The 20849-nt window shown below is 48.4% G+C and overlaps 1 protein-coding gene across 3 annotated transcripts in view; it reads left to right on the top strand.

The window, feature by feature from the left end:
* Window positions 1-20849, top strand: part of WTIP (WT1 interacting protein) — an 86072-nt gene that overhangs the window by 21410 nt on the left and 43813 nt on the right. For all 3 annotated transcript variants that reach the window (XM_064723260.1, XM_064723261.1, XM_064723262.1), the window contains one exon: window positions 8135-8236. In XM_064723260.1, coding sequence (XP_064579330.1) covers window positions 8135-8236 — 102 coding nt within the window. The remainder of the gene's footprint in view (window positions 1-8134; window positions 8237-20849) is intronic.

Below are 20849 nucleotides of genomic sequence, written 5' to 3'. Positions count from 1 at the left end.
TAGGATGTGCAGGGTGAAGGCCTGCCCCTTCCTTGTCAGTGTGAGTATAGAGCTGGGCTGGATGCCCCTGGTGCCTCTCACCAGCTCCCTAACAGGGATTTACCCAGGAGCACTGTGGAGCTTTGGCTGGTGGTGTTTGATGAATCTGGAGTGCTGCAGGAGCCTGGCTCATTTCTGCTGGCTCTGCGTGGCTGTGCTGGGCTCACTGAGGCTGTGCTGTTTGTCCTCCTCTGCCAGCAGCTGGACCAGCTCCAGTTTTTGGCCATAGCCTCTCCTCCTCTGCTTGTACTACACTGCTAGAAATTCAACACTCCTCAGCTGGCTGTGTTATAAATGTGATTACACTCACTGTGCTCCAGGCAGAGTAAGTGTGGTTGGAGCTGGAGGGCCTTGCTGGCTGTAGGAGGGCTCATGTCCACAGCAGGACACTCAGGTGCTCAGCACTGGAGGGGCAGTAGGACAGGACAGTCTGATTTACAGGCTTTCCCTCCAAGTTATTAATTCCCAGTGGTGCCTTTCCCAGTGGTGCCTTCCCCAGCTGCATGTCTCCTTGCTTTGATAATCCCAGTCATCACAAGGTACTTTCAGAAACAGGATTTTTTTCTGTCTTTATTTTTGCTTAGTACTTTGGTTGCGGAAGTTATTTGCAGGTCCCCTTGTACTGTGATTGTAAATGTGAGCCTTGAGCACTCAGCTGAGCTCTGAACCCAGACAAAGTCACCCAAAGTTGCACAGCCCATGGCGCAGCCAGGGCAACTCCTCTGTCTTCTGCTTCAGTGCCTCAGTGGCAAAAGATTTTTTCTATAAATGCCAGATAAGGACTGTGGATTACCCTGGACTGTCATGCACTGAATGCAGACAGAGCAAGGAATGAGTATTTTAAAGCAAGCAGAGTTTAACTGTGAGGGGTGGGTATGGATGGGCCTGCTCGGCCTTGTGCCCAGGGCTGGGCCTGCAGACACTGGCAGTCATTTCATGCCTCAGAGCAGTAATTTCACATTCTGTATGAAGCAATAAGCATTTGCTGTGCTGGCTTTGGCCTTTTCCCTGTGTGATGGGTGGCTGGACTTCAGCAGCAAATCCCCTCTGGTTTGCAGCAGCTGCTCCTCAGGGCTGAGAGCGGCTGCCATGGCCTCTCCCCCTGCACTGCCAGCCTGGAGCTGCCTTCACCCACCAGCACAGACATGCCCTGGCCTCAGAGCTGCTGAAACAGGGAGGGTGGCATTTGTGAATGGTTTCTGTGGCCCTCTGTGCTCCCAAACACTTGCCCATCACCTCACCCTGTGTGTGAAACTCCAGCAGGGTTAAGGACAGAGCAGGACAGGCAGTACCCATGGCTGCTCTCAGGGTGAGCTGAGTCCTGCTGGCTGTGCTCATCCCTCACTCATCCCTCAGGCAGGTAGGGCTTGGCTCCTGTGCTCTGAGCAGCACTGCCACTCCTGGAACTGCTCCCAGTGCTTCCTTTGTGGCCATGACCTCTCCCAGCAGCTTTGTCCAGCACAAGCCTTGTTAAGCAACAGGCAGAGTGGAGGTGATGAAAGGTTTTCCAGAACTCAGAACTTCGCTTCTGCAAAACTTCCAGTGAATGAGAACTTTGCTGCACTTGTAACCAAACATAAATTATTTCAAATTTTGATTTTTCTGAGTAAAGTTCTACACGTGCATCCCTCCTGTGTATTAATTGAGTAAAACCTCATGTAGCAGGCAGGCACAGAAGTGATGGAGATCTTTTTAAGTCAGCAGATGCATATCTCAAGGGCCTAAATAGTTTGTTTATTATTCCTTGAGGACGAAAGTAAGGTTGGTGGCAATGTCAACAAGGTTTAACAGTGACAACCAGAAGTTTCACAGTCCACAGGCTGCTTCTTGCCTTGCTTTGCTTAAGCTGTGATCTGTGTTAATTGTTGTGGCCCTTGTTCCCCCAGTGTGGTGCCCTCCAGCACAGGCACTGCAGGGACCACGGGGGGACTCCAGCCTGGAGCTGGGGCTGTGTTCCTGGATGGGGTCAGCTCCTCATGGCTCTTGGGGTGCCAGGTGTGCATGGGCTGGGGCTTGGCAGGAGAGCCTTTACTTGAGCATTTCTCACTTTTCTTAGCCTGTCATTTTCAACCTTAATTCCAGCTGTGGTGTGCCCTGCTCTTCCTGGGGCACAGGCAGTGCTGGTAGCTCAGCCAGGCAGGCCCTCCATCAGGGTGTTGCTGCTGAGCGTGTCCAGGTATTTATTTATAACTTGTGTGTACCAGATTTCACGTTGATACTGAATCCTTGTAAGGACTGTAATCCATGTGTAGGTTTCTGGCAGGCAGCAGATGAAAGCCCTGCAGTGAGAGCTACCCACGTTTGGAGGCTGGGCGGGTTCCCTGGCTCCTCCTTGGCTCTGCCCCTGCAGGTGCCTCGTGTCTCCTCCCTATGCCTGCCTGGGGGTGACTTGTGTGTGTTGGAAGATCCCTCCTCCCGTGGAAGGAAAGGAGCATTTTTCTCCCCTGAAGTCACCTCTTGGATCCAAGCTGCCCCGGAGCTCAGCAGGTGCTGCAGCAGCAGGGGCAGAACTGCCTGGGCTGGGGCAGCTCTGGGGCTGCCCTGCTCACCTGGCTCATCAGCAGAGCCCATCTCACTCTCAGGAGAGCAGCACCTGTGTGAGATCACAGGCTGGGAGCACCTCCCCTGGCACCTGCAGGTGTCTGACACAGCCCTCTGCTCTTGCAGCTCTTGCTGCAGTTTGGCTTCTGGTTTGCAGCTGAGGCTTCCCTCCTTGTTTGTTCTTCCTGTTCCATGGCAGTGGGTGTCCATCTCCCTGCCCCTGTGCCATGGATGGGCTGCAGGTGTGCAGAATCATGTGTGGGGCTTGTGTAGAGATGGTTTTCCTGTCTGAGGGAAGGAAAGGGGATTTTGCTGTGGCCCAGCGTGATGCTCATCCACCCTTTTCCCAGAACTGCAGAGGCAGGGAGGGAGTCATCTGTGCCATGTGTTAGCTGTTAATTTTAGCTTTACCATAACTCTTGATGACAGGGCTTGGTTGTTTCCTGCTGTAGGCAGCATGTAGCAGTTATCCTGAGATATGGTGGGGCTGCAGAGCAGTGAGGCTGCAGCTCATCCCTGGGCCCTGGGGCTCAGGCTGTGGATGCTCCCAGCTCCCACAGCTGCTGCCTGCTGCAGCTCAGAGGCCACGTGGTGCCATTTCTCTTCCATTTGTGCTAAACCTTTGAGGTTATAAAGTCATGGCTTCAGGCACAGGCTGAATTCCACCTGTGTCTGGGGTCAAAGCTTGGCCCAAAGGTGGTTAAATGTCTGCCATGATATGCATGGCATTTATCAGGTTTTTTCCCTAATTCTGGCTGCCTGGTGAAGTCTGTATGGAGTAGCAGCCTGTGCTGGCATGGCCAAAAGAGCATTACTGGATCTGATGTACAGGTCCCAAACTGAAGCTGTTGTAATGCACATGGAACTCTAACAAGTACCAGCAGGCTGAAAAATAGGTTGTTGCTGATACCTTTGTAATTATAATGCATTGCATTTGGTCTCAGGTCCCTGAGCACATCAGAAGGTCCCAGAGTGATCTGCTGTGCTGTGGGAGCTCCCAGGAGCTGTGCCTGTGCTGCCCTGCAGTGCTGCAGGCTTGCCTGCCCCATGTCCAGAGGTGATGTTCTCACTGATGTGCCCCAGCTCAGCCAAGTGCAAGGCTGAAGATGTGGGGAGCCCTGGCCATGTGCTGGAGTGCAGCAGGGAGCCTCTGGGAGCTCCTTCTCTTCCCAGTACATTTTTGTTGGTGGTCCTTTTCTATGCCCCATGGAGTGTTAGTTCAGTCTCTGTTCTCTGGTTCAGTGCACTGTGAGGGTGTGAACCTCTCTCCACCCCAGCCAGGCTGCTGTGACTCTGCTCCTGCCTCAGCCAACCTTCATGGCAACTTTGACTAAATGCAACATCTTTCAATGTATTTTTCTGGGTAGAGCCACCAGATCTGTAGGAGAGCTGATGACCTGGGCAGAAACAAAGCAGCTGCTGTGTTAAAGATCTGGGTACAGCTGACTGCTCAGAATTGAGCTGTCAGGAGGGGCAAGGAATTGTATAAGGGCAGAAGTTGCTCTGAAGTCATGTCAAGGGAAGTGTCAGAAACCAGACATGGTTGCTCTGCAACAGAACATTCTTCATAGGTGGTTTAACAAGCCTTGGAATTGAATCTGGGGAGGGGGAAAAGTGATGTAGCTGTTATGTCAGGGCTTCACAAGCCCACAGTGTGCAGTCTGGGCTGGGACTGGTGGAAAAGCAGAGCTGAGCAGCCATGTAATCAGGGCTTCTCCTTGGCAGCTATGAGCTCACACTAAACTCACACTGCAGCTGCATATATATTTTCCAAAATACCCTTTTGGAATTTTACATACACTTTTTTAGTATGCTAATCATCTCTGTGGTCATTCCTTCCTGGAGTTAATGACTGCTCTCTTGGAGAAAACAAGTTAACAAACTGACAGCTGCTCCTAACTAATCACTTGCTTGGGGAGGCCAGTGCAAGTTTAGCATCCACAATAAATCCTTTTTTTTTTGCTTCTGATGGCTCAGTGCAGCAATGTAAGAGAAATTAGGTAATAACTGCATTTATCAAAGCAGTTTGGGCTGTAGTAGATTTGTGCACAAGGGCCCAGAGACAGAATTGCCAGAGTTACAGACTGTGGGTTCCTGCTCTGCTTTGAAAAGCTTTAAGCTTAGATGGGAAAACATGGTTGGGTTGGTATAACCTGCCAGGCAGCCAGATCATCAACAGCTGCCAGGGCTGGCACCAAAAGGTGGGCAAGGAGTGCCCAGGGAGCTGGGGGGCTCTGAAAGGGCTTCCCCTGTCCCCACTGCCAAGAGTGAACTGGGACTTGGAGCAGGGTGTGGTGCTGAGGTGGCACTGGCTTGGCCCAGGTGTGACCCTGGGGCTGTGCAGCCCCTTCTGGGCCGGTCCCTGCAGAGCCTGGGATGTGCTGGAGCTGTGCAGGGCCCTGCAGAGCCTGGGATGTGCTGGGGCTGTGCAGGGCCCTGCAGGGCCTGGGATGTGCTGGGAAAGAAAGCAGCAGGGCCTGGGCTGGGATGTGCTGGAACAGAGAGCCCATTCCTCACTCCTGGGCTCTCTGCTGCTGCCCAGAGTGAGGAATTCCTGCAGCTGCTGGCTCACAGGACACCTCTGCCAGGCAGTGTCCACAGTACCCATCTCTGATCAGTTAACCTTTAACTCATGGCAAATAGAGGATGTTGTCCTCTATTTGGTTACAAATACATGAATAAACTTGGCAGCTGTGGGTAAGGCAACAAATGTTCTGAAATTTCCATTTATTGTGTCAGGGCTGAGCTCACCCAAAGACTGGCATTTTCTTAAGAGGTTTGCAATAAACTGATGGATCTGGATGGCAGCTAGTTTGTCTCACTAGGTTTAGCTTGGGTAGCTGTTAATCTTAAATTTAGTTTTTGCTTCTCTAAATTCTGAGATAATTTTTAAGATTAAAAAAAATATTAATGGGTTTATTAAATTTTGAAATTTATAATTTCATTTGACAAATACTCTAAAATGGCAACATTGTGCCAGAATGTTGAGCTAGATAAATGAAAAGCTAATCTCCCTTCATGGCATGAAATAAGAGAGTTAAAGGTATAAACACCAATAAACCCTGTGATTTAATGAATGGTCTTTCCATTTCAGTGTTGGAATGTGTAGTACAGGAAAACTGCTTTTTTTAAACTTGCCAGTATCCCAATTAATCAGATCCCACTCCACAGCTCTCAGTGATGGCTGTATTGATGCTGCTGAACTGTTGAAGCAGTTCAGTTTTAGAAAGGGTGTCTTGCACTGGGCTGGCACAGCCAGGTTCAGGTGCTGGGGGGCTCTGTGAGAAGCTGCCAGAAGCTTCCCCTGTGCCCAGCAGAGCCAATTCCAGAGGCTCCAGGACAGACCCGGCCCTGGCCCAGGCTGGGCCCCTCAGTGACAGCAGCAGCACCTCTGGGGACACTTGGGAAGGGGGAGGGAATGCCCTGGAGCTGCAGCTGGCTGAGAGCAGGGAGGGGGTGTGAGAGGAGCAGCTCTGCAGAGCCCAGGGCAGGGCAGGAGGGGCAGGAGCTGCTCCAGGTGCTGGAGCTGAGGCTCCCCTGAGCCTGGGGTGCAGCCAGAGAGAGGCAGCTGAGACCCCCAGCCCTGGGGAACAGCATGGAGCAGAGATCATCCCCTGCAGCCCTGGGGAACAGCATGGAGCAGAGATCATCCCCTGCAGAACAGCATGGAGCAGAGATCATCCCCTGCAGGGAGCAGAGACCATCCCCTGCAGCCCTGGGGAACAGCATGGAGCAGAGATCATCCCCTGCAGCCCTGGGCTCCCCATGGATCACAGAACCCCCTGCAGGCCCCACACAGGAGCAGGGGGTGCCTGCAGGAGGCTCTGACCCCGGGAACCCCACACTGGAGCAGCTCCTGGCAGCACCTGTGGAGAGAGGAGCCCAAGCTGGAACAGCTTTGCTGGCAGGAGCTGTGAGCCCACAGGAGAGCTGGGCTGGAGCAGCTCCTGCAGGACTGACTGCACCCATGGGAAGGACCAGGCTGGAGCAGCTCCTGAAGGACTGACTGCTCCCATGGGAAGGACCAGGCTGGAGCAGCTCCTGAAGGACTGCAGCCTGTGGAAGGTCTCAGCCTGCAGAAGTTCATGGAAGGATGTCTCCCAGGAGAAGTGAGGGATGCCTGTTCATGATATGCTGATCATCCCCCATAGAACTTGCATTTTTATTTTCATGTACTTACACAGCATGTGCCCAGCAGGGGAGAATTCTGGAAGATAAAAGCCTCGTTTTGTAGTTCTGCAGTTTCTAGGTTCTTAGGTGTATTTGCAGTTTTGTTTGTGCCAATGATTAAAATCAAGCTTTGTATGCACTTGTAGATATAGAGCCTCAAACAACACATGGAACACAGCAGTTTCTTTAGAGTTCTTTGAAGCAAAAAAATCTTCACTTTTATTTTTTACTGCAGTATTTAAAAAATATCACTGGTGTTGTCCTGGTGGACTGTCCTGCTAGGATTGAATAGAGACCTATGGGCATCTCAGAAAAACTTAAAAATCAGTAGTCCCAGTTGTGTGACAGGGGGATATGGATTCCCCAGAGTTTAAGTTCTTCTTCATAGGGTTGCAAAACCAAAGTGATGGTTGAATTAATTTCCTTCCTTGGTTTGAATTTAGAGGTTATGTATAGGTATAAATAAATGCACAGGCAAAACACTCTCAAAAAAAAAAAAACAAAAAAAAAACAAAAAAAAAACACCTTTGAGGAAATAGCTTTAAATACTCCCCAAAACCAAACCCCTCCTTTGCAGAGCTGACTGAAATCATGACCTCCCCTGTGAGTTTGCCATGTGTAGAGCTGACCTCTGCCTTGTTGGCTCCTGGTGCTTTGGTCTCCCGAGGACTCCATGGGAGCATCCCTGGCACCCCCAGGAGCAGGGTGGGCACTAAAGGGGAATTTCTGAGCCCACTGCAGCACAGCCTGGATTTCTGAATTTCTGCCCTGGGACCAGGAGGAAGGCAGAGGCTTTGCTGCTGGGGTGTAAGGTGCCAGGTTGTGTAGATGAGGTTACATCCTCTGCCCACAGGGAATGAAACAATTCCTAGATGTGATTGACAGATCCATTCTCCCAGTGCCTTTCACTGCTGTGCTTGGTGTTGTGTTTGTGAAGAGGGCCAAGGAGAAATCCTTTGGGCTTGGACTGAATTGTTGTTTTATCAGTGGTTGTTGAATGTCGTGTGGAGGAGCACTTTGTTGTGAAGGTCTCACTGAATTATTTCTTGGGCTGGCAGAGTTGTTTGCAGAGAGTGTGTGGGTTCCTCTGTCCTGTCTGGCTGCACCTGCCCCCTCTGGGTTTCTGTCTGCAGCCAGCCCCAGTCTCCCTGCTTTGAAACACCAGCAGAGGCTTGCCCCCCCTTAATTTTGGGTTGATTTCCATGCATTTGTTTCCCTGCAGCCGCCTGCTGCTCTCATGGGTACTTGAATCTATTCAGGGTGAGGAGCTCATTGATTCAGGGTATCAATGGTGGGGGTCTCCTGAGTGTTGTTAATCAACAGCCTGGAGCTGTTCTTAGGAGCTGTGGAGGATTTTAACTCTGATTCTCTTTCTGCTTTGTAGGTATTTGTATAAAATGTGGAAAAGGTGTGTATGGAGCGAGCCAGGCTTGCCAAGCAATGGGCAACCTCTATCATACCAACTGCTTCACCTGCTGCTCCTGTGGTAAGTCACATCTGCTGTGCCCTTCATCTGTGCCTTCCTGTAGAGCCAAAAGTGAGACCTCATCCTGCCTGCTTCCCCAGGCACAATTCCCACACCAGGCTTCAGCTTCTAAAGTTGGTTTTTATTTGCCATCTGTAAGTGCTCAGTGGTGTTTTCCTAAGCAGCAGCCCAGAAAAGTAGTGTTTGGTTGTTTGAAGGGCTGCATTTACAAAATGGCTTCAACCTGGCTGTTAGAAGCACTATGTGCTTTAAATCACTTGTGTTTATGGAACTGTAATGTGCATGTATCATTTTTATAGAAAAAAAAAGGTAATTTTGTTTGGCCAAAACCATATTTTTGTCACTTCCTATTTGCAAATGCAAGTCTAGTCAGGCATGTGTATTTGTCATTTCTGTGTATGCACAGTGCTCAAAAATTGTTCACTTGTGGTTGAATGTGACATGAACAAATAGAAACTGTGTGTTGAAATGTCTTATGCTATTACAAGATTTTATTTTTGTGGGGGAAAACTAGATGATAGATCACTGTTTCCTCCTTGCTGCTCTCAGGACCTTTTTAGGTTTTCTTTTTAATCTGAAAGAGATGTTTCTGTGTGTGATTTGGGGAAATCCTGGCTTTGCCAGGGGAAATGGAAAATTCAGGGCAGCATTTTCAGAAGTGTGCCTTAAATCAGGCATTGTGAACTTAAGTTGGAGACTTCCTTAGTGTCTTGTCTGCAACTGCTGAGAGCTCACAAATTCCCACCAAGCTCAAGGGAAATGTGAGAGCTCAATTTTCAGGAGTCAGGTGATTTTTCTTGTTTTATGCACTCATCTAGTGAGGTTCCTTATATATGAAAATATTTGCCTGGATATTGACGATCTTGTTATGATACAGATACGCAGCAAAAGATTTATTCTGAGCAGAATGTGCTGAACACAGATTGTGTCTAAAAAGGATTAATTAAGGATTAGAAAAAGAGTAAAATATTGTTGGCATAGAACCAAATCAGTTGATAATCAGAAGAACATTGCAAAGTTCACTTTTTACAGAAGTGTTTTCTTTTCTCCTGAGATTTGTACTGATAAATATTGGTTTAAAGCAACCTTCAACCTGAATGTAGATTTTAGTGACTTTTCTAAATGACTGGACCATTACCAGCTGCAGGGCTGAACTCATCTCAGCCCCTCAGGGATTGCTCATGGCTTTGCTTAGCTCTGACAGTGAGTTAGCTGTTTTCCTGGCTCCCAAAATGAGCAGCATCCTGCTTAGCAGAGGATTACAAAATAGGATATCAGATAATGTCTGTCCACAGCATTAACCTAACCTAATTGCATGGGTGAATTCCAGCTTCCTCTCTGGGGCAGAAATGTTGTTTTTAAGTACTCTGGCTGCATGTTTGCTACCATGGGGTTCTGTGTGCAGGTCACTGTTCCTGACAAAAATGTGTAAGGGACAAGAAGTGTATTTTAATAGCAAAATACAAACACAACTCAATTATTTAAGCAGATAACAAGCTGTCCTGACTGTTCTGGAGAGGTGTGTGTGGCCAGTGCTCACCTACCACGGGGCAGCTTGAGACATGTCCACCTGGGGCATTGTTTGCCCCACCCCTGGCTCCCTGGAATTTGGTGATTCAGGTGCTTCCCGTGAGTCACCCCAGCACGGGAGATGCTCCAGGGTGTCTCCTCAGCCTCTCACTGTGCTGCTCTGGGCTGGAGGCCCCACCAGGACAGTTCACCAGTGGAAGGGCTTGGATGGAATGATTGCAGCCTCTGGTACAGCCCCGTTGGCAGGGAGAGTTTGGGCACTGGGGAGGGGCTCAGGCAGCTGAAACACCTGAGCAGAGCTCAAGGGTGAATCCAGAGCAGAGCTTTTCCTCTCAGCTCTGAGCTGGGATCAACACAAGCCAGCTGGAAGCAGGGTGCTGTGTTAACTCTTCCATTTCTCACTGTGTTTTGGGCTGGGCAACCCATGGAAAGCCCAGAGTGGTTCTGTTCAGTGCCAGTAGAGCCAGAGCTGGGAGCAGGGCATGCAGGTGCTGTCTGTGGGAGCTGCACCCTGAGAATGGGGCTGAAAGGGCTTTGCAGGAGCTCAGGGGCAAAACCAAATGGAGACTTGTCACAGGACTGCACTTCATGACCAGGGAGTTCATTTTGTGACATTGCTGGGACCTGTGTGACAATCCTGAGCTGTAGGTTTGGTGCCCACCTTTGGATGGGTGAGAGTAACCAGAGAGGGCCCAGAAGAACTGAAATAGATGATCAAAGACTGGAGGAAAGCTAATCATGAGAGCTCAGTGTATTTTGGGTATCTGAAATTGTGGGAGGGTCATGTGGCTGGAGCTTGTAAGGGCATGAACCGTAAAACAGCATTAGAAAGTGGTCTCATATGTACAAGACAAACACAAGAGAAATCTTTCCTGGAGGCTGAAATTACACAATTCAAATAGGAAATCAAAGACAGTTTTTCTGCAATGAGGATGATTAACTGCTGGAACAAAACAGCAAGAGAAGTGGCAGATTCTCTATTCTTTTTTGTTTTCAAATTAAGACCAAATGTCCCTTTGGAGAATGTTTTAAGTTGAGCCAAGCTTTAGGTAATTGGGTGGTCATTAATGATCTTTGTTAGGTGAGGGGTCACAGCACCCACTGCTGCTGCTTCTGAGCCTTTGACAGCAGAGTAGAGAAGCCCATGGGTTCTCTCTGCCTGAACCTGTGTCCATGCTGTAGCTCTGTGTGTGTTTATGTGGTGGTTGGCCCTGGCTGGACTCCAGGTGCCCACCAAAGCCACCCTGTCCCTGCCCTCCTCAGCTGGATGGGGAGAGGAGAGATAAGGAAAGGCAGTGAGTCAGGATAAGGGCAGGGAGAGCTCCAAAAAATCTATTAACAACCAAATCAGAGTAGGATAATGGCAAATAAAAACAAAATCTTAAACCAGCTTCTCCTCAGCCATCCTTTCTTCTTGTGTTTAACTTTACTCCCAGCTTTCTCCACTCTGCCCTGAGTGGTGCAGGGGGATGGGGAATGGGGGCTGTGCTCAGCTCATCCCAGGCTGTCTCTGCTGCTCCTCCCTCCTCAGGGCAAGGGCTCCTCACATCTTCCTGTGCTGCAGAGTGGGGTCCCTCCCACAGGGGACAGTGAGCTCCTTGAGCTTCTATAGCCTGAGAGCTTCCCTTGGGCTGCATCCTTCAGGAGCTGCTCCAGCCTGGTCCTTCCCATGGGTGCAGTCAGTCCTGCAGGAGCTGCTCCAGCCTGGTCCTTCAGGAGCTGCTCCAGCCCAGCTCTCCTGTGGGCTCACAGCTCCTGCCAGCAAAGCTGTTCCAGCTTGGGCTCCTCTCTCCACAGGTGCTGCCAGGAGCTGCTCCAGTGTGGGGTTCCCAGGGTCAGAGCCTCCTGCAGGCACCCCCTGCTCCTGTGTGGGGCCTGCAGGGGGATCTGTGATCCATGGGGAGCCCAGGGCTGCAGGGGATGATCTCTGCTCCATGCTGTTCAGCAGGGGATGATCTCTGGTCCCTGCTGTTCTGCAGGGGATGATCTCTGCTCCATGCTGTTCTGCAGGGGATGATCTCTGCTCCATGCTGTTCTGCAGGGGATGATCTCTGCTCCATGCTGTTCCCCAGGGCTGGGGGTCTCAGCTGCCTCTCCCTGGCTGCCCCCCGGGCTCGGGGGTCTCAGCTGCAGCCCCTGGAGCAGCTCCTGCCCCTCCTGCCCTGCCCTGGGCTCTGCAGAGCTGCTCCTCTCACACCCCCTCCCTGCTCTCAGCCAGCTGCAGCTCCAGGGCATTTCCTCCCCCTTCCCAAGTGTCCCCAGAGGTGCTGCTGCTGTCACTGAGGGGCCCAGCCTGGGCCAGGGCCCGGTCTGTCCTGGCGCCTCTGGAATTGGCTCTGCTGGGCACAGGGGAAGCTTCTGGCAGCTTCTCACAGAGCCCCCCAGCACCTGAACCTGGCTGTGCCAGCCCAACACAAATTAGAAATGTGAGAATACAAGCACAAGATTGCCTGTCTGTCCTTTTTTTTAGTCTGTCTTTTTTTCCCTCAAATAACAAGAATGATCTGAGGTCATCTCGAGCAGTTTTTAGTTTTACTTTCAACTGAATGTTTGTAGAAAATAAAAAGCAATAACCAATGACAAATAATTCTGCACCTGAAGTTATCTGATTTAGATAAGGGCTCAATACTTAACCAGCTACAATTAAAAAATAAATAAAATAATATTTCAAACCCTTGGGAAAAGTTGTGGTTTGGAGACCACTCAGGCTGAAATGTGATAATGAATGATGGAGCCTCCAAGGCCTCATTTCATCACTTGGCAGGGAATGTTTTCAACTCAGCAAAGACAAGTGCAGTTGTGCAGAGAAGTGGAAATTCTGCCTAAATCAGAGCCCTTTCTTAGGCACTTCTTTGGGTTTATCTTCAGTTCCAGTGCCAGGTGCCATCTATTGGGGTGTCCTGGTTGAAGAGGGCAGCGTGTGCTGGGCCAGGCCTTCCTGAGCCTTCCCAGAAGCTCCCAGAGCCCTTTCCCACTCAAACTGACGCTTTGAGAGGTTGCCCTAGAACAGAGGCTGGACAGAGCTAAAGAATAAAGTAGGGATATATTAAAGGCCTCAATGGATCCACCTTGGGCAGCACAAGAGCCCAGCCAGGGCCGCACCCAAAATGAACCAAAATGGCCCCAAAATGCACGACCGGGCACGGGGTCTGTCACTGTGATCAGTTCTGTTCCATTTGTACCTTGCAATTCATTGTCCAATTCCAGGCCCATCCTGCTTGTTTTTCTCTCTCCAGCCCACGGTGTTTGTGCTCCTGGGCTGAGATTTGGATCATTTGTCCTTGGTCCCCAGATGGAGCAGGAATTGTTTTGTCTCTGCACAGAGCTCACCATCCCCTAATATGAAACCCAGGCCCACACACTAAAGCAGCGCAGAATCTGAAAAATATAAAAGCTAAAATCTAAGGCATCACCACCATTGTTTATCACATCATTGCTGGGGGTTTGTGTTGTTTGTAATTAAGAGGAAACCCAGAACCAGCCTCTCAGGCATGGGCACATCTGTGGGGGCTCCAGCCTCACCAGTGTAGAGGTGTAAGGATGGACTGGGGTTTTTGGGGTCTCCTGCAGTGAGGGTGGTTCCTTCTTTGAGAACATGATGTGGAAAGATGAGAAAGTATTTCAGGTATGCAGTAAATAAACAGGAGACTTCTGTCCCCTCTAGACCTTTTGGTAAAATGTGTCAGATGGAAAATCTCTTCATTGTCTTCTGAGGTTCTGGCAATATTGGGAACAACCCTCAGTAATTTATTGATTCAGACTTGTACAGAATTCCTCACAAAAGGAGATTTCCCCAGTAAGCTGAGATTAGAATTAAAATGGAAAGGAGGAGTAGATGATTTATTGGACATGTTTTATGTGCTGCTTTTCTGCCTCTCATTGTGTTCAGTGGGTGCTGGATGCCTGAGCCTTGCTCCTGTAACTGAGCAAGTTCAGCATCTCAGATCCTTGCTCTGTCAGGAGATTTTTGCCAAATCTCTGTGAACTCCTACAGCATTCTGCCTAAAGCCATGCTCCTCAGACAGCTTTTACCCAGAGGTCAAAGAATTCTCTTCAGGTAAGGTAGAAGCCAAAGTGATCTGATTTCCTGAGATCAATTGTTTCAATGTAGATCTTTATTCACAATCTCTTAGAAGAAACAACTGAAGCTTGTTAGGATGGTTTTTAAATGCAGATTCTGTCTCAGCCCTGACACCAGCAGAATCTCTTCTAGCCCTTGATTCAGCAAAGCACTTAGATGTGTTTAAATATGTTATATTAGTCATATGTAAAATTGCTTTGCTGAATTTTAAATAACAGATATTAATTCAGGCAACAACATCATCTGTCCCTTCTGTTAAGTATGAAATCTTGGCTTTGGCAGGAGTTCAGTTGCAGATTTTGCTTATGGAAGACAAGAGCTGAAAAATATCTGCCTGAACAGCTCATCATCTAATTCCTCTTGATAGTATTTCAGAACATGACAGGATTTCTTGAAGGGTAATTGCTGTAATGCCAGACTGCTTGTGTGATCCAAGTGCAGGTGAACAGTTGCAGGAATTAATGCACTCTGGTTGATACTCATTAAAAAAGAGAATTTCCCAGGCTCCTTCAGTGTGCAGATCATAAAGTCATCCACAGTGTCTTTTCAGGCTGAAAATTTTAATCCAGGGGCAATGATGGCAGAAACTACAGTAAGAGGACTCTTTACAAAGAGGAGTATCAGTTTGCTGTTTGTAACTCAGAGGGTGTGAGGGAATGAGCTTTGGTCAGGGAATGAGCTTTGCAGAGCTAAGGCTTGGAAGGCTCTGCTCTCAAAGCTGAGATGTATTTCACCATAAAACCAGGAACATGTTCAGCTCTCCTGTGGAAGTAAATGCTTGAGCATGCCATTCATCTTTATTTGGAGTTTTGCTGATGGTTTTGAGGTACAGAAAATCATGGCAAGATCAACCAGAAGCTTAAAGCAAACTGTAGCATCTGCAGGGGTGCAGCTCTCACCTGGTGCCTGCTGGCCAGCCCAGAGCACCCACAGGGGTCACTCTGAGGGACACCTGGTGAAGGTGTCACAGTGCAGGTGATGATGGGCAGTGCTGCTGCCCTTGTTCAGCCTTCACAAGCTCCTCCAGGTCTGGGAGGGGATCCAGAGCTGCGGTGGGACAACCACAGTGGCAGTGTTGTTGTTATTATTGTTATTATTACCTTGAGGTATTGGGAGCACTTCTGAACCAGCCCGTGCCCCCAGCTGATGGGAAAAGGGAGTCAGTTCATGGCCACAGTCACAACCTGCCTGTTCACTTCTGTCTGAGGCCACTCAGTGCTCCTGGGTGTAGATGTCTATTAATAGGAGGTTGCTCATGTCCCAGAGAAGTTCCTTGTGACACTGGAATTGGTCTTTTGCGTATTTGCTGCCCCAAGTTGAACCTTTGTTTGCTCTTGGTGGCAGTAAGGCACAGAACATCTTAAGGAAGCTGTGTCCCTTTGGTGGATATTTCCAGCAGTTGGTGAGTTTTTAAAATACCCAAATTCCCAGTGGAAGGTTCATTTTCAATCCCTATTTGTTCCGTCCCACAGTGTATTTATAAGTTTGGCATGAGTCGCTGCATCCAAATTGCACACTGCCAGTACTTGCTTTGGAGCTGCAAATAAAATTGTCTGTAAATGTGACCTTCCCATAAAATAAAACAAAATTCTGTGTCAAATCAGTGAGCTGTACAGTGTGTGTCCACCAGTGTTCAGGTTGGTAATCACAGTGGTACAAATGTGTGTGTTTGTGTCAGTGGCTCACCCTTGGTGCCTCATGGCTGACTTTTCACTGACTTAGTGCAGGTTCGGAATCTGTTCATCTTTCTGCAGCCACTTTGTGCAGCTCTTCTGGGCATCAGGGAAACCAAACAGGAGCCCTGGAGGGAGAGGGGCTTGTGGGCTGTGCAGTGCCAGGCTGCTGGGTAGCTCCTGTCCTTGTGTGCTTTTCCTGCCATTTTCAACCACATGTTGTTGGACTGGAGCAGGCTGACACATTGGGGTGTTTGGTCTGTGATCCTGCCAGAGGCACTGGCTAATCAATAGCTGGTGCTCAGGGGCCAGGCTGAGGAGGGGCTCAGTGCTGTGGGGAGGAACATCCCTCCCGACCCTCTGCTCATCCACAGTTCCAGCCCGTGGTTGGAGAATGGAACCTGGGGCCACCTGGGCGTTTGGTGGTTTCCAGGCTGTGACTGGAGCTGGCAGCAGGGCCTGTTGTGTGTGGGGCAGGAATTTGGAGATGGGATTCCCAGGAAGAGCTGAGTGCTGTGCAGAGGTGGGAGGTTGGGTTTGGTGTCTGTGCCCTGGTGCAGACTCTGGTGTCACTGAGACAGCTCTGCCTGAGTCACTCTGCATCTCTGGGGTGAGCTCCAGCCTGTGCTCAGCCCCACACTCCCCATCAGGACAGATGGATAAAGCCATTCCCAGTGTGTCTGCAGCCCACCCCAGTGCAGAGCTCAGCACAGGGAGGTGTGAAGAGGCATTGGATGGCAGAGATGGCAGCTGGCTTCACATGGTTGGGCTCCCCTGTCCAAGACTCTGAGTCTCAGCAAAGGAATATAATCTTAATTTTAATTAAAAGTCAAACTTGGATACCAGCCATGTAAGAGCCCGAGTACCTCTGGGTACTGATTGCTAGAACAATGTTTTATCTTGTTCTATGGTTAGTCTGATAATATCCCAAGCTTCAGAACAACAATGGGATGGAAAAGGGTCATCAAAAATGTTTGAGATGGGACACAGGAGACTCTCCTTTATTTAAAATTTATGTAGTTGAGTTTTACATTTTAGGAGGCATTTTGTATTTCTCTGCATTGCTGTCTGAGCTACCTGGGACCATCTCTGGCCCAGTAGGGCACTGATCTGTGTGCTGGGCTGGAAATAAAACACTCCATTGCTGGGTCCCTTCTACAGACCATGCTGGAAATATTATGCCATGAGATGTTTTTGATTCTGTGACTAATTTAAATTTAGGAGGGAACCTGATTTTTTTAGGGGTGGCTCATCTGATTGCTTCACTTCCATGGGCACATCCCAGATATTGAAGATGCATGTGCTTAAAGCTTTTTTTTGGTTGGGGGAGTGTGTGTCTTGGTACAGGGTCACTCTTCCCTTCAGCAGCAGTGGGAGAGCTGCAGGCTCAGCCCCAGGGAAGGGTGGTGGGATCAGTGCCTGGCTGACAGGGAACTGGGAAATGCTTCCCTATTTCTGATGATCAGAGGGCATGTGATCAACAACTGGCTGGTGGTTTGTCTCTGTCTCCTTGTTTCCTTGAGGGGCTGTAATTGCATTCTGCTATTAATGATTCCAGCCTGAAATACATGGCTTTTAATGGGTGGGGGTTGCCTGGCAACTCGTGATGGAAACTTTCTTCTGTGTTCATTGACTGACCATAGATGTATTCCTTCCACAACATTTTGTACTCATGATGTGGAACCATTCACTGATGGCACCTGTGATCCTTTCAAGGGCTGGAAAACACATAAAGTACAATAAATATGCTCTAATTAACAAGGTTTCACTCTCTGTTTTTTATTTCTGTAAAAACTCCAGAGAACCTAATCACTTCTTTGCATAGTTTTGTGGGTCTGAAATGTCACCTGTTGTCCAGAGTAACAAGATGTGGTCAAATTTCCCCATTTCCTTATTGGTATCTTTTATCCAGGTCTCAGTAGTCTTCTCTGAAACCCACATCTTTTAGTCTTTTTTTTTTTCCTTTCTTACTTTCCCCTTATCCATTTAAAATGTTTTAAACACACCTCAGTTTCTACAAAGGAAGAGATTCCCTTGGGCTGCTGTTGAGTTTGTCTCTCAAAAGGGAAGAAATCCAGATAATCCAGAACAGGCACAGGCAAGTCACTGACTTTGTCAACAGATGTTTCTGTTTCCCATTTCCAGGTTCTGTTATCTCTGATTGTTACAGAAAAACAGGTGGAAGGAAAAAGTGGAGAAAGAAATGAATTAAAGGAGCAACACAGGGTTGGTTTCCTGTAGTTCTGTTGAGCTATTTCTCCTCTGTGTTGTCCCTCTATATTTTGCCAAGTGCAAAAAATGCTTCAGTGGTGTCCTTCATCTTTACTCATCTGAAAACTAAACCTTCAAACTAAACTATGAAATAATTTATTATGTAATATAGATCATCATCCGTTCTTCAACAGAAAGTCAGTTCCATGTCCACACATGCAGTTAATCAGTTTTGTCCTTCAGCACTTTGGGAATCCATTCTCCTGCCCACAACCAGCCGATGGTTTTTTTCCTGGTGCCTATCTCAGTGCATTTTATCCTCATACAAAACCTGTCCATGTGTATGAACACATTCAGGCTCCTGTGTGTTTAGCCCATCCTAAAGCCATGCATCACCTGCATCTTCTCCTGCACCTTTCCTTGGCCCAGAGCTGATCTCACCATTGCTGCTCCTGACTGACCCAAGTGTGGCCTGTGGGCGTGATTGTGCTCCTGCTGTGTTGGGAGGATTGAAGTTCAGATTTTGTCTCTGAGGCATCTTGTGGGAAGTTTTCCATTCCCCAAGTGTTGTGTTTTTCTTGTTTGCGCCTGCATTTGCTCTGCTGTGTCTGCTCTGCTACTGAAGAATTCAAACTTTCCTACTATTTTGCATCTTTTGTTTTCCATCTCAAACAGGCACAATGCATGACTTTAGTAAGATCTTAAATGCATGTCAGGATCTTTTTCTCCAGAAAATAGTGGCACCATTTGAAATCTTACTGTACCCTGGTACTTTCCCATTTGTTATGCATATCTTTGGTTTTTCCTGGAATTCCCAGTGTCTGAGGACTGCTGGGAGCTCATCATCCCCATGTCAAAGAGTCAGGATTATACCACTTTGCAGCCATGGAAACTTGAGTCTGTCCTTCCTCACCAGCAAACCTGCTTTTCCAAACTTCAGAATAGTTTTCTGCTCTTACTCCTGTTACCTGATTTCCTGCAGTTTCTAGCCTTGGCCTTGCTGCTGTCATTCCCTGGTGGCAGTGCAGGGACAGGACCTCTCCCCTCGTGCCAGGCCAGCTCTCAGTCCAGCTCTGCCCAGCCTAAGGAGGGCTGGAGCTCCTGGCAGAGTACACAGCGTGATAGCAAATCTGGTATTTGCTGCTTATGTTCCTTTACTTCCCGTGCTGTCTGACAGGGGGGCTCTGGCTCTGCTCCTCAGCCATGCCCCTGGCCAGGCTGGGCTCCAATCTCGTCCTTAATTCTTGTTAACTGCTCATTTCCAGGGAGAATTTTCTATATGGCCTGGAAACACATTGAAGTTCTCACCAGCCTGGGTTTTACCTTGCAAATTCATTTTATAGATCAAAGGTTTCCACTGCGACTCGTCACCTTAAGGATGCTTGGACTTCTTGTGGGTCTAGAAAAGCTCTTTCCCATAAGAATCCTGCCATGTACAAAACAAAGCAAAAATTTCTGGGTTTTTTTTTTTGTTTTGCTAAAGTTTGTCTTCACACTTACAAAATATGCAGTTGCAGCAGACTTCAGCACTCTGTGTTTGAGGCTTTCTTCTGGCAGAGGATATTGGCAAACAGCAGAGGAAAAATTCTTAGCTGAGAGGATTGGTAGGCTGGTGGTCACCAAGGGGCGGCTCAGCCCAGAGAGGCAGAGGACAGGGTTTAGCTCCTTGCTAAGGGTTCCTTATCCCCTTGGACAGATCACATAATCCTGCTCACCTCCCTCCCCTGGGTGATGCTCTGCTGCTTTCAATGTGTTGAGATTCTATGGAGATCCTGAGGCCAATGCACTGGAGAAGGGAGAAGCTTTCTAAATGTTTCAGTAATTATTGTTATATCACAAATAGATGCATTTGCTGGAGGAAACACTTGCAGTGTCTGGCAGCCAAACCATACAGCTGCTACTGCATGCTACTGAAACTAATTACTTGCTCAAATAATGCATATTTACAGTTTATGGGGGACCAGTTTGAGGATTATATATCATTAAATAAATGGACTAGTGCAAGATTTTAAAAAGCCTGCTTTCCCAGCACTGCTCCCAAGAGCCCTGAGTGCCTGGGCCACGTCAAAAGCGTTCCCATTCCTCTGTCCAAGCCCAATGTTGTGTTTTTAATTTATTTTCAGTATCCAAGGAATGCTGTCTCCAGTATTCAGAGGACTCTAAATCGGATGTGAGACACAAATGCACCAGAGAAACTTATCAGAGAAACAGGCTTGGCGTGAAGCCTACATAAACAACCATAAATTCTTCTCATTTAAATGAGAGGACTCGGGAGGATTGGCCCATTATAGCAGCAGTGGGCTGGCCTTGGGCACCAAGGAAAGTGCTTTGCTAACCCCTGGTATTTGACATGACCTGAATGCTTTGCCTGCCTATAAACTTACTGTTACACACTGACCAGCTTGGTTCTGGTAAATTCACTTCTACAGGTCAAAGTTATTTACCAGCAGGGGATGTTTTCTCCTCTCCTTGGACTTCTCAGAAAATTTTAGTTCATTTTAACCCAGGTAATGAAGAGCTCTTGTTTCCAGCCACCCCTCGCTGCCTCACTCCCTTGAAACACAGAACAGGAAGAAACTCAGTAAATTCAATCTTGGCCAGAAAGCTGTTTTTCTCCCTTGCTTCCAATAAATATCTCATTTCCTGAAAATCCTGACTTTGACCAAAACTTCTGGGACTTTCTAGATTTATCATCACTCATGGCCAAATCCAGTTTCAGTTAGTGTGGGGTAGTTGGAGTTCATGGAGGGCAGTGGGAGCTCTGAGCTGGGCAGCAGGAGCTTGCTCCCATCACACTCACAGTAACCCTGGGGTTTGCTCCAGGTGACTCTCTTCCCTGTAGCTGTATAAAAACCATGTAATTTTGCATTGTGATTGTGAACATGATGCCAGAAACAGTAAGGAATTATTTTACATTTTTTTGGTGAAATTCCTGTTATTTTACCAGCATGAACCTGCCACATGGATGCTCTGCACTGAGCTGACACAAGCAAAAATGGACAACTGCCACACTTGCAAACTTGATCCCCCAGTGCTGAGTTAGGTACAGGAAATGCTTTGTGAAAGGGAGCCTGAGGCAGACCCTGCTGTGCCTCACCAGTGGTCAGTGTCCACCCAG

Source organism: Zonotrichia leucophrys, chromosome 11 (genome assembly GCF_028769735.1).
Source record: "Zonotrichia leucophrys gambelii isolate GWCS_2022_RI chromosome 11, RI_Zleu_2.0, whole genome shotgun sequence".
NCBI classification, from domain to species: domain Eukaryota; kingdom Metazoa; phylum Chordata; class Aves; order Passeriformes; family Passerellidae; genus Zonotrichia; species Zonotrichia leucophrys.
Note: the sequence above shows the minus strand (reverse complement) of the source record. Positions and strands in the feature narration are given on the sequence as shown.